At 50.5% G+C, this 17,936-nt stretch overlaps 1 protein-coding gene across 1 annotated transcript; it reads left to right on the top strand.

The window, feature by feature from the left end:
* Positions 1-13,758: 13,758 nt before the first annotated feature.
* Positions 13,759-16,759, top strand: LOC106783306 (extracellular glycoprotein lacritin-like). The gene is made up of 5 exons (XM_023643732.2): positions 13,759-13,869; positions 14,495-14,515; positions 15,558-15,659; positions 16,044-16,145; positions 16,624-16,759. The coding sequence occupies exons 1-5, from the start codon at positions 13,812-13,814 to the stop codon at positions 16,677-16,679; spliced, it is 339 nt and encodes a 112-aa protein (XP_023499500.1). The 5' UTR covers positions 13,759-13,811; the 3' UTR covers positions 16,680-16,759.
* The last annotated feature ends 1,177 nt before the right edge of the window (positions 16,760-17,936 follow it).

The following is a 17,936-nucleotide window of genomic DNA, read 5'->3' as shown; positions in this document are numbered from 1 at the left end:
GAGAAGGAGGGAGGAGGGAGAGAGAGATTGCATCCCAGCATTTCCAAAGACCAGTGTTTAACAGTGTCCCAAACCCACAGGCTGGAAAGTGGAGATTGGATGTGAATACCTTGGCAAGGATTGCTTCTGTTCCAGGGATGGTGGTGAGAACATCACAGGGTGATAAGAACATAAAGTAAAACGAGGATGTTGAAGCCAAAAAATGTTGGGTTTTTTGTTTTTTTTTTTCAAAAAGCTCGATCGTAAAAGGATTGGAAAGAAGCTAGACAGGGATGGCGTAACGGAAACATTTTGTTTGTTTGTTTTTAAGATGTCTGTCTGTCCAAGGAAGAAAGCCAAGAAAGGCTGACAATGAACCAAGCAGGAGAGGGAAGGCGGCTGGATGGAATGGGTCCCTGAGGAGGTGAGGGGGCACACTCAGAGCACAGGGAGGAGCCCCTCCCCGTTTACCCATCTGAGCCTCTCCCATTTGAACTTCACCAGTGCCCTGGAGGATTCTGCACATGCAGAGACCAAGTCAGAGAGACTATGTGACATGCCCCAAATCACCCGGCTACTAAATGGGCAGGCAGAACTTCATGTCTGCCCCTGCGGACTAGGAGGGGCGTGCTTTTTCTTCCAGGATGCGATGCCTCCTGCTACGACCACTGTATGCCAGTTGTCTCTTCATCTGTCTGGGGTCTTGCCCACCGTGTGTCCCTCAAGGCAACACCACAACCTACTCGTCTTTGTCTGCCTGGGCCCAGCAACAGTGCCCAGCACAGAGAAAGCTCTTAAAACCTCAGGAAATTAATCTCAGTCTGTTTTCACCATGACCCCAAGAAACGGGCAAGGGCAGGACCCACTCCACCCAGAGAAGACATCTCAGGGAAGAAACTGGCTTTGTCAGGACCAGAAACCAAAGTTTCAAGATGTCCTCAGCTCCCCAACTTGGACCTGGGAATGGATAAAGGAGAGAGAGGGCCAACTGTGGCATACATATTTCTCAATAAACCTGTAGGAAAAGGATTATAATTTCCAATCATGAAATTGGGGAAGAACAATTGAAGTGGGGCAGGTGAGTTGGCTCTCACAGCAAGTAAACTATAAAGTCAAGTCACAAACCTGTATCTCCAGGGCTGGTTCTGTCATCCCAAAGCAAACGAGTCCACAGGGAGGGATTCTGAGGCAGGGAGAAGCATCTTTGGGTTTTCTACTAGTCTGGGTTATCCACACTACTGGCCCCCTCCCTCGTCTGAAGGGCAAGACCGGAAATGACTACATCCTCTGGTTAATTTATCAGGAGAATTTTCTGGAGTGGAGGATCACTAGCTGGGACTGCAGACACCATAGTCAGGGCCTAGAGAAGCTGAGAAACTCTGGTTACAGTGTGGAGACCCCCAGAGAACATCCCAGCCTCTCCAGGCCTGAGTGAGCAGGGATCTCCAAACGCACTGAGAGTCTCCTTGGATGGTCTCGGCCCACTCTGGGGATGCCCTGGCCACTCTACTCTCTTCTGAGGAGGCTGAGTCTAACCTCCTGGGTCACATGCCCACTTCCACATGGAGAGAGAGATTTCTGGGCACAGACCTCCTTCCAGAACCCTCTCCAGAAGCCTATCACAGTCTCCCCCAGGACCCCAGATATCACCAGAGACACCAGCCCAAGTGACAGGTGGGAGGGGAGAGGCAGGCAAAGGATGCCAGAATGTCAATCAAGACAGTGCCAGCTCCAGAGCTGCTGTCCAGAACCAACCTGCAGGGAAGGGAGGCACCAGCCTGTCCCAGCCAGCCCTTGCTGACTTCACAGGCAGCTCTGAGGTGAGCAAAGAAGAGAACACACCACTGAAAGGCTGGTTCCTACTGGTCCCTATCATTATTAAAAGAACCCCAAGAGACTGCAGCGACATGTCAGATCCCAGGATCTCCGAGGATTCTGGGTATACGCACCCTGGCACACGGAACCATGAGATTCATGGCTGTCCTCTTCTTGGCATCTCTGGCTGGGGCCTTGGTCTGTGCCCATGAGTATGGCCCTTCCCCTGCACCCATCCCGTGGCCCCCAGAAGATGGCCCTGCCTGCATTCCCCCTTCTCCTCGTCCACAAAGGCGGTTCTCCCTAGTCTGTCTCTGTAGCCCACTCCTGCCTCCCACTGGGTTCTCCACACAAGGGCCTGTGCCCGCTGGTCAGAGGAAGCCAGGCGACCTCTGGCACCCACCTGGCTCTACAGCCACATCTCCCCGCAGTCTCTGGTTTGCCCATTCTGCTCCAGCCTCTTTGGCAGTCTTTTCCCCTCCACTGAGCCAAACCATTTCCCACCTGCCCAGACTCTTACATCTGCTCGCCCATCCCCCACTGCATTCTTTTACCCACCCGCTGTCAACCCCTACCTTATCCAATCTTCAAGCTTGCCCCTCTCCAAGGCAATGGATTTCCTAAGAGCAGCCTTACTGAAGCCCCGGAACAGGTTAGTCCCTATTTTCCATTTTATTGCCTCCTGTATTTTTCCTTCCAAACACCAGCACAAATGTAATTAAATCATTGTTTATGTAATTACGTTAATTCCTCCAAATGCCCGTTGACTGCCAGCTTCCCCCAGCAAAGACTGTCTATCTTCCTCAAAGATGTGTCCTCAGCTTCTAACACAAAATCTGGTGCGTAATATGTGCTTCTCTCATGCTGTTGAAAGAATGAAGGAGTGAAGAGCTGGGGTCCTCACATCACGCAATAATCAGAACAGGTCCTGCCCCATTACTACAACCAGGTCATGCCCCATCCATTTTAATTAGGAAACTAAGAATCTAACAAGGTGTGCAAGACAGTCAGAGAAAGATTCCATTCTCACAGGGCTGTTATGAGCTTAACTCTGGGGAGGATAACAGAGAGAAGGCTTTGGTTTAGATATTGAAAAGCATTTCTGGTGGACCCTGTGTAGCAGAAATTTCTCCCCCATCTGTCCACACCTACGCTCCTGAGATTAAAGGTCTGGGAACTCCAGCAGCCCCAGTTGGGTCTGGCTGGTCTGCTGCACGCTACTTGACATGCCACTGCTCCCTCCTTTGCAGACAACTCAGAGGCTGCCTCTGCCCCAGGATTGGTGAACCGAGTCCTTCCTGTCCCCCCTGACCCAGGAGGGTTAGCGACTGGGGATGCGAGTGGAGGACGGACAAGACGTAGAAGAGGGATCAAGGGGGAAGAGGACTGAGCTACCTACCATGAGGAGCCACAGAGAGGACAGACTTCCTGGAAGAGAGAGTCCTGCATTAGAGCAGAACAGAGCCCAGAGGAGAAAAAGAAAGTGGAGCAGGGAAAATGGGAACAATAGGAAACTTTGTGTTGAACAGCGGAAGGAAGATGGCATTAGGTGGGTTCAAAAGTTTTCATCATGTCCCACCCTCACCAACACTTTCAATTCAAAGACCTTTTACGTGGACCCCCATCTCCCACCACGTAACTCCCACTTCCTGATCCAGGCTACTTTTCACATCTAATTTCCCCAGGCTCCCCTTCTTGCATCCTCCACATCAGGCAAAGTGAATGACTTCCTATGCCCTTTCTTTTTCCTGGACACCTTTCCAATCCCTCGCCTGTCCAGGCCCAACATGCTTCAGTCCCAGCTGCTCTCTGAAGCCCTCCTCCCAACCCCACCCTTGACAATGATGCCTGCCCCACCCCCTCCAACATCCATCCTTCCCTCTGTCCTCTGGGCTTCCAGTATGGTTTCCACACACCTTCACCCTGCTATGGGCCCCAACCACACACACCACACTCCTGCGCCCCTGCCTGCCACCTCACACACAGCCCAGACCCGCCCGGGGCACACCAGCCCCTCCATCTCCTTGCAGATATCTCTGGCACCTTTCATATCAGTGAACTAAGAGAAGTTTTGATTCTTCAAATAAACAGATGGTTGTGTTTACAGCTGCAGGAGCCCCTTTAGGGCCTGTCAAAGGGAACTCTCCAGCCTACAAAACTGGGACACACAGAATCCCAAAGTTGACTTCCCGCAAGGACCTGGGACAGACATGAAAACATCAGAAGATGATCGGGCTCCAGAGACCTTCAGCGGAATACCGAAAAAACGTAAACCAGGCACGCCAGGTAGGTTCCTGTCACTAACCTAACAACCTGGAGTGTCTCTGGGGCAAGCTGCACAATGCATTCGCCTACAGACAAACACACAGACAACAGCATTCAGAAAAACAGACAAACGGACACCAAGAGACAGAGGTACAAATCCACAAACAAGTGTGGAATTTATAGCCGGATACCTCTATCTACACATACTATATTTTCTGTCTCCACCAACGCCCCATTTCATGAGCGAGTGGTTGATCCTCTCTACCATACTCCTCAGTTCCAGGGGTCCTTGACGTGGGGAGAGGCCAAGGACACTTCTCTTACAATTGATTGCTCTTTGCTGCTGATGGAACGTCTTATGCTCGAAATCAGAATTTGGTCCAAAAAATTTTGATGACTGAAAATATATGAAATTGAAACTCCAAAGCATGATTTAAAAGGTGAGTACATCCCAGGACATGGCTCTCTGTGCCCCCAGAATAAACTTAACCTCCTCCCACAAGCAGGGAGCAACACTGGTTTGTTTCTTTGGTTTTTTTGCTGAGGAAGATTCACCAGAAGCTAACATCTCTGCCAGTCTTCCTCTGTTTTCCAGTGTGTGGGCCACCACAGCATGCCCAATAACAGAGCGGTGTAATTAACCAAACCGAACCCAGGTCACTGAAGCAGAGCGCACTGAACTTAACCACTAGGCCACGAGGGCTGGCCCCAAGCAGGGAGCAACTTTTAAGGGCCGTTTCTCATTCCTCAACAATACAAGGGGACCCAGAATCTTCCACAGACCCTCCCCAACATAGCTCACTCTAGTTAGAACCTAAGAATGCCTCAAGTTTTCGATGCTTCTGTGATGCAAGGCTTTCCTTTCTACCTAGGCTCCAGCCCTCCCACACCTGCACTCACACCCAGCTTTCTCCTTTAGGATTTTGCTCCACGTAGCAGGGTTCCTGTCTTGGCCGCCAACATTCCCATGAGAGAGAAGCTAGTCCCCTCAGCAAAAACTCTCCATGCTAAGGGGTTGGTTTAGGGGAAGAAAACCAGGGTGGGGGGGGTGGGGCGGGTATGGGGGGGAGTCTCTTTAAAGTGATGCGATCTTCCTGCCAATGTGACTTTTCCTCTCCCTGAATCAAAATCCACTCTAGGTACAGGCCCTGAGGAAACAGGAAACAGGAAACAGGAAATGCCTTTGAGGCAGCAAGAAAAGACTTGAAAGATGCTAAAAACCTAAATGAACTGGAGAGAGTGAGGGTGCCCTAAGCAAGGCCTTAAGGCAGTAACTCCCCAGGGGAGGTGGGGAGGGAGCTGGTATTCCTTTCATCCTCACCTCTTGCCACATCCCACAGGCATCCGCAGCCAAAAAGACAAATGTGGAAGCCCCAGGGTTAGCAAAAAAAAAAACTAGTCCACCAAGGAAGCATAGATCCAGCCCTCTGGGTAAGTCTCTTTGTCAGCAGGGTCTTAAATCCAATGCATAAAACGGCAGGAACTCGGGGCAGCCTGCCTGAGGCCTCACTCCCAAGCACGGATAAGGGAAACAGATATACCCAGACTCCTAAGTGTGTGGGGAGGGGGCAGAGGTCAGTGCATGCCTGCGCCTACACACAGGGTTTCTGGGGTAGTAAAATTTGCTGCGTGTACCCGTCTACCAATCTCCCCCTAAGAGAGCAGTTGGTTCCCTCAGCAAAGCCACTCTACCCTCGGGGTCCCCATGGTGACTTCACCCTGAACCACAGCTTCCAGATTCTGCCTTCCCAAAGATCACAGGCCCCAGAAAGTTCTTTGATTCATACCCATCCCCTCATCTATGTCTCGAGGGGCTGAGCCTCGTTTCCCAAACTGGTTGCCTCCTTATTTCTCACTTTCCCCGCCCAATGTCATTTTACTGTGCGTCAGTGCTGAGTGAGAATTTTTCCATGGCCCTGGAACTGACACAAAGACCCACAGCTGGAAATCACAGGCTCCAATACCTCATATTCCATGGAGAACTTCTGACATCTGGAGCCTTACACTACCCTGGCCCCCAGCCTGGGACTTACTAAGAGTCAAAAAAGCCAGCCCAACACCAATCAACCCCAAAACTATCATGCCCTGCCCTGGGGAAAAGGAGAAAAGTGGAATCATCAGCGTCGCTGGCTCTGTGGTCCTCCCACCAAAGAGATTTTTCCTGAATGCCGCCATGGATAAAGGAAGGGAGATGCTTCTCCCACCCCCCAAGTCAAGTGAGGGGCTGTGGGAACCACGCATAGATTGGAGGTTCCAGTCCAAGAGGAGACTGGGATCTCCCTCCCCTGACAGACGCTCACTCTACACCGGCCTGGAGCTGCCCAGACTGGAGCGTAGTAGGACAGCTCGTAGGAGAGCCTGTGTCCCCAGGCATCAGGAATATATTATTAGGGAAGGCTAAACTACTGTAAAAATAACCCAAAGTATAATGGCTCAAACATAGTATAAACTTATGTCTTTCTCAGGTACCAGATCTGGGGGAGGGAGTCAATAGTCAACCTTCTCCATGTAGTCATTTTGGATTCAGGCTGGCGACTGCTCTGCCATCTTCTGTACCTGGCATCAAGGTCATTCTGTCATCTTCATCACCATTCCAACCACAGAAGTGATGAAGAAGCGTTGAACAGATGGCTTGGAGACTTGTCTGAGTTACACTAGCTAGTGATACATGTTGTTAGCAAGAGCTCAGTCTCATGGCCACACTTAACTGTGAGTGCCAGGAAGATGATCAGAATGAATGCTGGTGTCCCTGTAGCAACTTCTGCCACAGGGCAGAGTGAACAAAGAGACAGGTGCCCGCTTGTCATCTGGAATTTCTGGAGGCAGGAAGTTTCCGTGGTAGCCCATGGAAGAGATGCAAGAAGACACTCCCACCTCAGTCTCCTGAAGCCTTTGGAGGGCGAGGAAGAGAACTTGGAATTTCCTGCTGCTCCCATGAAGGCATTTGGGAGAGGGGTCAAAGACTAAGGCTGCACAGGGGGTTTCTAGGCCAGATGAGAGGAGGCAGCACCTGGTGAGAGAGTTGAGGTGTGGGCCACTGGCAGGCCCAAGGGAACTGCCCCTCTTTGAGGAGTCCCACAGCAGTGGCAGGAGCTGGGGTGAACCGGGTGAGCCATCCACCTGGAGACCATCACAACCTGCATCCGTGGAGGCCCCCAGAGGAAGAGGTGAATGCAGAGCAAGCCAGAGGGGATCAGGACTTCCTTCCCCGTTAACAGTGGCCAGTTACCTTAGAAGCTCTCTGCCCGCCCCGTCCGTCTCCCTGAGATCCAGGACCCGAACCCCACCCCCGTTCATGTCTCTCCAGGGAAACGTCTGCTGGGGAGCGGAAAGGAGGTACAGTTTTAAACTAGATGGACTCTTAACAACCAAAAGGAATTTAAAATGTGGAATCTGCTCAGTGTCACTAAAAATAGGAAAGGGAGATTTGATGATGCATATTTGGAAGCACTGTTTACAGAAAAAGAAAACTCCACCAAATCCTGACTGGTCAATAAACCGTTGTTTCCAAAGATAAAATTAAGCCACAAGGACCCGGATTTGCCCCCAGGAAGATAGTCAAGAGCTGAATACTCAGTTCTGAAGGGGTCTTCTGTAATGTCTACTAAAATTTCAGCCCCAATTCTCTAAAAGTTCAGGAAAACACAGAGAAAGAGACCAAAACAGAGACCGAGGATGATAAAGCAAGCAAGATTAAATGTTCACATGTGGGGACTCCAGTCCGCAGTGGACCTAGGAAGAAGGTATGGAGATTCTTTGTATGATTTTTGCAAATCCCCTGTAAGTCTGAAGTTATTTCAAAATAAAAAGTAAAAATATTGGGGCCAGCCCCATGGCTGAGTGGTTAAGTTCATATGCTCCACTTCAGCAGCCCAGGTTCACCGGTTCGGATTCTGGGCATGGACCTGTGCACCGCTCATCAAGCCACGCTGTGGCGGTGTCCCAATAGAAGAACTAGAATGAACTACAATGAGGATAGCCATGTACTGGGGCTTTGGGGAGAAAAAAAAGGAAAACAAAGAGGAAGACTGGCAACAGATGTTAGCTCAGGGCCAATCTTCCTCACAAAAAAAAAAAAAGTAAAACCATTACATAAAATGTATTAAAAAATAATAAGAAAGAAAATCAGGAGATTTCACATGGAAATCCAGATTTCTACTTTCCCCTGAAGAATTTGAATGTCTGGCAACAATCAGCTCGAAGGTGGGGCAGCAGCTGCCCACTTTAGACAGGACAGGCGCACTCCAGTTTGCTCTAGCTCCACCCCTTCCTCCTGACTCCCTAACCATGAGGTGGAGGGACATTTATCATTTATCATTGCACCTTCATTATTGTCTGCCTGACACCTGGCCTGCCCTGCGCCTTTCTGTTACCTACCTGACTCCTGTAGGCATTGAAATTTGCAACCCCTCACCTCGGCCTTTGACGCTGAGTCCTGATCTGGACGCTGCCAAGTGAAGTCACTGGACCACAAGGGAGCGTGAGAATTCCTGTTGCTTAGATCACGGGTGGGCGGGCTGGCTCTTTGGTCTTTGTGGGCTGGTTCTGTGGCTCCCTGGAGCTCACCACTTCACCTGCGAAACAGGAATAGGAAAAAAAAAAAAAAAAAAAAAGAGCCCTTCACGTTAAAGTCTGGAAAAGTCTTCTGAAGGTGCACATATTTTTCCCCTCCGGGCCCCACCTGATGTCCATAAACCTTCAAGACCAAAACGTTGACAAGGACTATGGTGGTTCAATTTGTGTGTCAGTTTGGCTGGGCCCAGATATGTGGTCAAACATTATTCTGGATGTTTCTGTGAGGGAGCTTTTGGACAAGATTAACATTTAAATCAGTGGACTTGGAGTAAAGCAGATTGCCCTCTAGAATGTGAGTGAGTTCCGTCTGATCAGTTGAAGGCCTGAGTAGAGCAAGAGGAGACCCCTCCCCCTCCCCCCCCCCCAAAGCAAGTAGGGATTTGGGGATTTGGTCAGTAGACAGCCGTTGGACTTGAACTACAGACAGCGTGGCTCTTTGCTGGGTCTTCAGCCTGACAGCCTTCAGACTTGAACTACAGATTTTGGACTTGCCAGCCTCCATAATCTTGTGAGCTGTTGACGAAAATAATCCATAACCAATCTATAAATGAAAATTTGGGTGAGTTTATTCTGAGCTTAAATCTGAGGATTATAACCCTGGGCCTTTCTTCCCGAAGGAAGAAAGGGCACCAAAGAAGTGGGGTGCACAGAGTGGTTATATACCCTCAAAGAGGATGTTTCACATATGATTGGAATGTCCCTTTTACAATAGTCGCGAGACTGCTCTGTCGGCACAGCGATTGATGGAAATAGTAGGTAGGTCTTCTGTCTCGGTGAACACAGCAGGGTGGCAGTCTGTTGTCTGGAGCTGAGTGGTCACAGGTGAGCTGGGTGGTCAAAGGTGAGTGCAGCAATCAGTTCCTAGCCTAAGGAAAAATGCTTATCCTTAAGGAAACGCTAATGTGGGGGGAAGTTGCACCTTTATCTCAAGGGCCTTTGTTCTGGCCATAGGAAATGTCTAAGGAGATATACAAGGCGTGCTCAACAGCCACAGTCAGGCCCTTTTGGGAAAACCAAAGTCAGGCCGAATTAGGTTTATACCAAATGGCTTCCTCATATACTCCAATATATCCTATTGCTTGCCATTTTTATTTGTCAGAGCCAACTCCTTAAAATAAACAAACACACATGCACACAATTGGTTCTGTTTTCCTTCAAAGAACCCTAATTAATAAGATACTGATTAGTTAAGACTAGAGGAACTTAATGTTACAGAGGCCTAATATTTATTATAAAATGGAATGGAATGTTCGAGCAGAGAGTTATGGTTGATAGCACAGACCCTGGAACCAAAAAGCCCCATGTTTGAAACCAGCCCTGCCACTGACTAGCTGTGTGATCATGGGCAAGTTCCTTAACCTGCCTTTGCCTTAGTTTTCTCGTCTGTAAAGTGGGAGTATTAACAGTGCCTATCTCGTTGGGTTGTTACGAGGATTAAATGAGATTAAAATTTATAAAGCTCTGAAAACAGTGCCTAGCACATATTACACGCTGTGTGCTTGCTAAAGAAGTAGAATTGGAGTTTTAAAAAAATTGCACTTCATTGCTTTGTCTTCCCACCTCCCCCACTGGCCAAGGTGAATGATCAAGGGCATCAGGGGAGTGTGGCAGAGCCTGGGCAAGCCCACAAGCTTGGCAGAGAAGATTAGCCATGTGAGACACAGCAGTCAGGGTAAGTGGCCCTCACAGACACAACTTATGTCTGTGTCTTAGATGTGGGAGCTATCTACCCCCAAGAGTCTGTGTCGCTTCCTCATTTGAAGTCTCTGCTACCTCTCTGACTCCAAGGCAAGGTTTAACACACAGGAGAGGAACAGGGAAGAGACATTCAGCGCGGGTCAGACGGGGTAGGATGAATCAGTCAGGGTCCCGGCAGAAAACAGATGGCACACACAGAAGGGCTTTTTTAAGAGCCTCTTTAATGAAAAAGAATTATTTACAGAGGTGCAAGTAAGGACTAGCAACAGCAGGAAGCCATTACCATCTCTAACACTGAAGCAGCAGGGAGAGGAAATAGCATTCCCTGAGACCAGTTAAGAGACGGAGCTGTGGAACCGGGGCCACTAGACAGGAGCTGTAGTCGTAGAGGAACACAGCCACACCACGCTGTATTCATTATCTGCGGCTGCATAGCAAATTATTCCAGAACCTAGCGGCTTCAAATAACATCATTTCTTATCTCACAGATGTTATGTGCCAGGAGTCCGGGTGCAGCTTAACTGGGTCCTCTGCTCAGAGTCTCTGACAAGACTGCAGTGAAGGCATCATCGAGGCTGCAGTCACCTCAAGGCTCAACTGCAGAAGGATCCACTTCCAAGCTCTATCACATGGTTGTTGGCAGGATTCAGTTCTTCTTAGACTGTTGGACTGAGGGTATCTGTCCCTCCCTGGCTGCAGGCTAAGCCTGCCCTCAGTTCCTTGCCATGTGCGGCTCTCCATAGGGCAGCTCACCTCGTTGGGGAGTAGGCTGAGACGATCTGGAGAAAAAGAGAAAGAGTGTGTGTGTGTGTGTGTGTGTGTGTGTGTGTGTGTGTAAGCAAGACAAAAGTCACAGTCCTTTATAAACTAATCTCAGAAGTGACATCCTATCACTTCTGCCATTTTCTATTTGTTAGAAGTGGATCACGAGCTCCAGCCCCTGCTCCAGCAGAGGGATTACACAAGGGCATGACCGCCAGGAAGTGCAGATGACGGGGAGCATCTTAGACATCGACCTACCACATATGTCAAAGCAGGGAGTGAGCAGGAGGAACAAATGCCTTGACCTCTCTCTCTTCCCATCCTCTGATCTCCCACCACTGTCCTCCAGTGGCCAAACTCAAGTAGATGCCAGAAGGCAAGGGAGGCCTCAAAGTTCATCCTTCCAGGCCAGTACAAAGATGGACAGAGAATAGATCTGAGGCAGGGGGTGGGAGGGAAGTAGGATGGACAGGGAATAACCAGGACCTGAGAAAAGACACAGATGAGCAAACTGACTAACAGCCATCATGGAGGTCAGCTACCCTAGAAGACAAGACATCACAGAGAACAGCCCCTCATCCACCACCGCATCCATGTGGTGCATCTCTTTTCTCTAATATATGTATCCAATTCTTTCCCAGGCCCTATAATCTGGGGTAACGTTGAACTTGGGCCCTGTTATAAAGTAATGAAAATTTATGTAGAACAGTTGTCTCTACCTTCCGCCTCACCCCATTTTGTCACTGTCTGCCTCTTTAATTCCTGAGGCCAAGAGGAGAATTTGGAGAGGAAAAGAGCTGAGCAGTGACATTTGGAAAGACCCTGCTCTGTGACAGCTCTAGTGTTGATGCCAAAGTTCTAATTTCCTCTTAGAAAAGACTTGTGCAAATATCATCGTTTGCTCCTGTTGGCTTTTTTAATGTGCTCAATGAGATTGAGATCTAGAGTCAGCACTTGTTCTGACATGCAGTGTACACGACACACATCCCAGGGCACTGATGCAATCAAACCTTTCTCCTGTCCCTCAGCCCTCCCTGCTGCAGTGAAGGCCACTAGCACTTTCAAGGCTCCCGGACCTGGCCCCTCAGGCAGGCAGTCAATTGCCAAGTCCTGTTCCTGTGTTAATTCAATGCATCTCTCTGCTTCACCTACTGGCCACTGTTAGATGTCAGATAAATCTCAACTATTGACTCACACAGGGAGCTATGCCTGGAGCAGATCAGCTGCCTGAATGTGATGGTCTTATTACCTGGAGGTTAAGGATGGGTGAAATGGGCTAAAAGTTCTCACTCCTCATACCTTTCATGTCCCACCCCATTCATTTGCTCTTCCTTTATCTCCTGAGGAAACGGATGCTCTGAACCCAGGCACCCAAAATACCCTCATGTCAAAAATTCCCTGGTACGCCCTTTCCCACACAAATCTTCAGAGCAGCCATTGAGGCAGAGAAGCCTGCAGGACCACTTGGACCTGGTGGGAGCCAACACCAAGCAAACGGAGGATCACAAGTGGACATCCAGTACCCTGTTTTCCACCCGTCAGTCCTTCAACTGACTCCTGTTTCTCCTCAGCCCCCTTCTATAAATTTAGCATTTAGCACCAGCCTGAACCAAACCTACCCATAACTTTACTCTTGAACTTTACTCTGCAAAGCTAAGAATCCCACACATCTCCACAGAAATTTATTGTCTAAAAAATGCTTTACCATATATTATCTCACTTAATCTCCACCACTATCCTGTACATAGGAGCCATAACTCCCAGATGACAGATGAAAATCTAAAGTTTTTCAGTATATGACAGCATACTGTCCTAGGTATATGATAAAGCCAGAACTAAAAATCCAGGCCTTTTGAATTCCAGTTCAGGAGAGGAAGAAATCCCAAGTCCCAGAGAATTATCTGCTTTTCTGGATTGTTCACACCGTAGATCAGCGCCCCTCTTGAATGAAGAACCAAGTTCCAATTTCAGTGAACGACCATCATCCTTTAACCAGGAGATTCTCTCAGAAACATGGGGGGTCCCATTGATGGGGCCTGAAGTTAGAGGTTGACAGGGACTCACGTGAGGCTGGAGGTGCTCCTCCCAGCAGGTGGATAACTTCAAGACCAGGGGACAATGCCAGATAAGGCACATGTGCCTTCAAAGCCATCCCTTAAGAGAAGAAAGGAGCTGTGAACTCAGTCCCCACATGTTCTGAGTGTGGCCTCCCAGAGAAAGGGATTTGCTTAGTCTGGGGAAACCTTCAAGCCCCTGCACCGAATCCTGTGGAGATCAAGGCCAAGGTGGACACTGTGATCTCCTGAGCCCCCAGTCCTGATGGAGACATGCCAGGACTGAGAGTCCTACCAGTACCTTCAACACACATGCTGCAGAACCTCCCCCCAAAAAAACTTGCTCTGCCTCCATTCTCTGAGATCCCAGAGACGTGACCCAGAGGGCAGGTGGGGTGGGGAAGGAAGGAGGGAGGAAAGGGATGGCTGGGAGCCAATAGGGAAAGGACCTCCCTGCAAGGATATCAGCCAGCCCCAGCTAGCCCTTGTTGACTTAGCAGGTGACACTCTGGGGGACAAAGAGGGGAGGATGCGGAAGCCACACCCCTCCAAGCTTGATTCCCATTGGCCCTTGGTATCTTTAAAAGGGCCTAGCAGTCTCAGCACCAGTACTCGCAGAGCCTCTGAGGATTCTGTGGTTATACCTGCTCCTCATCCAGAAGCATGAGATTCATGGCTCTTCTCTTCCTGGCGGCTCTGGCTGGGGCCCTGGTCTGTGCCCGTGAGTATGGCCCTTCCCCAGCACCCATCAGAGCCCTCACAGTCCAGGGCAGCCTTAGCTCCTGTCTTCATTCTTCTCTTCCTCTCCCAGTGCTGTCCTGGCTCCTCCTGCCTCTGTGAGTGACACTTGCCCCCAGTTCTCCACATGTGGCCTCTTAATCCCACTGGCAGGGGAGCCAAGAAACCCCTGGCCCTGCCTGCTCCCCAGGCTCATCTCCTCCACACCGTCCTTTACCCGCTATGCTTCAGTCACTGGCCTTCTTGCAGGGGGGGGCTTCTGGACCACCGCATATAGCTGGGCAGGTTGCCCCCTGCATAAGGATGCCAGGCAGAGGGTGGTAGGGGCTAAAATCTAGCCCACACTCCACTTGCCAGTTTTCAGAGCAACATTACCCTTCTCTGAGGAGAACCTGCTTCAAAAAACTGCAGGAGGAGTTCTAGTTAAACATCAGAAAGAATGCCCTGGTGGGCCTACTGATGTGGCAGGAGGGCGTGTTCAGCCAGCACGGAAATGCGTCCCCCTGTGTCCACAAATACTCCAGAGAGCTGAGGATTGGGAATGGGAGGGAAGGTGGCTCAGGCAGGTCAGGTTCAGTCCTCACTGTCATCTCTTTCCTCCGTTGCAGAAGATGCCTCTGTGACCCGTGGTAAGTCGTTCTCTCCCTCTGGTCCCTGCCCTGGGGGTGTCAGTGGAGGCTGGGAGAGGAACCCAGCGGGAGGGGATTTAGGTCCTGCTCTTGGTGATAATGGGAAGAGCATGGATTGGGGTGGGACAAGGCTAAGAACAAAATGGGATCACCCAGGCAGGCAAGGTCAGTGGGAAGAACGGGAGAACGGTTGATTGTGAATAAAACGGAGAAAAAGATGAGGCTAAGTGATGAGGGAAATGTCCCACATGTATTAATACCTTCACCCACAAACACCTCCCAGAACTCCCAATTCCTTAGTGAGGTGCTTACTCTCAGGGCTCAGACCTCGTTTTCCAAGCCTATTTTCTGTGCCTCCTTCACGTACCACCCACACCAGCCGTTTGCAATCCCCACACCTGTCCCGCACACGCCTTCCCCTGAGCTCTCTTCCTGCCCCCAGGGCAGCCCCTTTAGAATATCCTTCTTGCCAAAATCCTGCCTTCAAGACCCAGCTTCTCTCTGACACACTCCCTGATTCTCCCACCCCCAGAGCCCCCCACAGCCCTGTCCACCTTCCAAGAGGCGGTGTCTTGGGCCCTTTGGGCTGCTACAACAAACCACCATAGACTGGGTGCTTAGACACCAGAAATTGATTTCTCACAGCTCTGGAGGCTGGAAGTTCACAGTCAGGGTGCAGCATGGTCGGGTTCTGGGGAGGGCCCTCTCCCAGGCTGCAGACTGCCAACTTCTCACTGTGTCCTCACATGGCAGAAAGAGCTCTCTAGGGTCTCTTTCATAAGGGCACTAATCCCATTCACAAGGGCTCCACCCTCATGAGCTGATTACCTCATAGGCCCCACCACGGAGCGGGGGTGGGGGGGGGGGGCACACAAACATTCAGTGTGTAGAAATCTTATCTCCCTTAGGAGGGCAGGGTTTATGTCTTATGCTTCTGTACCCTGGCACCCAGCACTTCTTAGGTATCCTGGGGCCTGCCACTCATTCCAAAGGAAAAACAACACTTGACTTTGCTAAAATCAACAAATTGGTGTGTTTGCAGCTGAACCTGGTGCGGGGATCACAGCTCCAGTGGAATCTGCTTCACCCCAAGAGACGGCAGCAGGAGACGGGTTCGCCCCAGGGGAACAACTAAAACCCCTGAGTAAGTCTCATCTCCACACCAGATAACAACCCAGAGAAGTCTCTGGTGGCAGGCCTGCGTGATGCCTCCACCCACAGAGACAAGCCCAGCGAGAAGCAGACATATCCACTCACCTGAACACAAAGGCACAAATGGGGGTGCACAGTGCACCCACACACAGAGTTTCTACAACAGTGGATTTTGCTGCCTGCACCCTGCCTGGTTTCTTTCCCAGCACACCCACCTTCCTGTGAGAGAGAAGCTGGGCCCCTCAGCAAAACTTCTCCCCTTCAGGAATTTGTGCAGGAATAATATGGATGGGGGAGGGGGGACCTGAGCGGGGGAGGGGCTGTTCTCTTTAAATGATGTGGCTTTTCTGCTGATGTGACTCTCCTCCAAAATCAGAAGACTTAGCAGAGAGAAGACTCTTGAAAGCAAGGCGTACCCTTGAAGAAGCAAGAAAAGGAGCGCGGGAAGGAATTGAAGGTGGAAAAAAACTCTTCGAAGGTGAGTGCATCCCAAGGCGAAGGCTTGTGGGGACAGGAATACTCCCCGCCCACCCTCCAGGGGTGGGAGGTGGGTGAGCACACGTCCCCATCTCCACTCCGTGCCTGACACCTGGAACCCCACAGCCTCCCCCACCTTGAAGCTTCCCTCGTGTTGTGTTTTCCCACGTCTCCAATTTCTCATCCACACTCAAACCGCCATGGTTGTCTGATACTAGACTCCCCTGGAGCCTGCCCCCAGCGCCCACTGCAGAGCTCACTTGCTTCTGTTTCTCTTCCTCTCACCCTTGCCCACGTGGGGGAAGAACGCAGGTCCTTCGGCTTCTTGGACTGTAACCTCCATCCCTCTGACTTCTGTGTGAGGCCCGCCAGGGGCTCTGTGAGGTTGGAAGGCAGGAGATGGAGTTGGGGAGGATGGAATGGGGGCAGCTGGTGCCTGCGGCCCTTCAAACCTCATTCTCATCTCAACTTTCTTCTAGGTGGAACTGAACTTTTAAGAAAACTGAGGGACAAATTCATTCCAATTAAGCCCTAAGAACCTGAAAAGAATGGGGTCTCTGGACTTATCGCCTTAAACTTGCTTGCAGCTCAGAACAATTAAACTGAAGCATCCAACTTGCCGTGCGCTGTGCTCTGTGGGGTGGGCCCTGCAGGAGGGGTAGAAAAGCCCACCTGGAGTGCCGTGAGGCACCGGGTGTCCTGTCCTAGGCCTCGGCCACTTCAGCCTGCCTTGAGGACACAGCCTCTCCCAAGCCCTCTTACTCACACTGAGCCACAGCCACCCGTGCTGAGCCTCCCTCTGCTCCAAGTCCCACTCTACTGCTGGTCTACCTCCTCATTCTTCACACACAGCTCCTAGTGACATTTGAGCATTTCCAAAAATTAAACCAACCTCCAAAGAACTAGGATTTATCATCCCGAAAATAGTCAAAGCCTGAGCCACTGCTAAGCCCCTTTCTTGTACCGTTATTGAAAACACGTCCCTCCTACCTTCCATTCATACCTTTTACACTGGACCAAAGTGAGTGGCAATGGCGAATCAGATCCAGTCAGTCACTACTGAGCCACTGCAGTGAGAGCTGACACTTGACGAAAGAGGCCAATTGAATCCATTATAATTATCCCTGTGATCACCCTGCATCCCTTGCCTCCCTCCACCACAGCCCAGGATGGTGCTTAGCACACAGGCGGGCAGGCGAAAATACTCACGACCATCGAGGAAACGAGAACGCGATCAGCCCTCCTGCCACCCTTTCCCGGAGCCAGGCACACGGCACCCCTGCTCTCCTCCATCCCCAGAGTCACTGATTCTAGACCGTCCTTCTCCCACCCCATGCGATTCCCTCCCCTCCTATTCTGAGGAGTGGGGGGCATTCCACCCCCACCCTGTTTTAACTGAATGAAGAAATGCATCTCCCCACTCACTCCTCACACTGCCACCACGCATCCTCTGCTTCAGAGAACACGGTCAAGGAAGCAGTGAGATCTTCCGGAACAGTCCCCTTACCCCACCCCACACCCCCCCCCCAGCACTGATTATCATCAACACTCGGTAAATGGGGCACTTCACACTTGGATAGACTGTCCCATTTTGTGGGTTGAATTGTGTCCCCCAAAAAAGATCTGCTGAAGTTCTAACCCCTGGCACCTCAGAACATGCCCTTATTTGGAAATTGGATCATTGCAGATGTGACTAGTGAAGGTCATACTGGAGTCGGGTGGGCCCCTAATCCAATATATGTTGTCCTTATAAGAAGAGAGGCATTTGGACACAGAGACACATAGAGGGAAG

This window comes from Equus caballus, chromosome 6, assembly GCF_041296265.1.
Source record: "Equus caballus isolate H_3958 breed thoroughbred chromosome 6, TB-T2T, whole genome shotgun sequence".
Taxonomy (NCBI): domain Eukaryota; kingdom Metazoa; phylum Chordata; class Mammalia; order Perissodactyla; family Equidae; genus Equus; species Equus caballus.
Note: the sequence above shows the minus strand (reverse complement) of the source record. Positions and strands in the feature narration are given on the sequence as shown.

Bases quoted from the DNA above. Each gene is read 5' to 3' on its own strand.
- LOC106783306 (XM_023643732.2), top strand. From the start codon at position 13,812: ATGAGATTCATGGCTCTTCTCTTCCTGGCGGCTCTGGCTGGGGCCCTG. The intron at 13,870-14,494 runs GTGAGTATGGCC...CCTCCGTTGCAG, and splicing joins TGGGGCCCTGGTCTGTGCCC to AAGATGCCTCTGTGACCCGT. The intron at 16,146-16,623 runs GTGAGTGCATCC...ACTTTCTTCTAG, and splicing joins TGGAAAAAAACTCTTCGAAG to GTGGAACTGAACTTTTAAGA.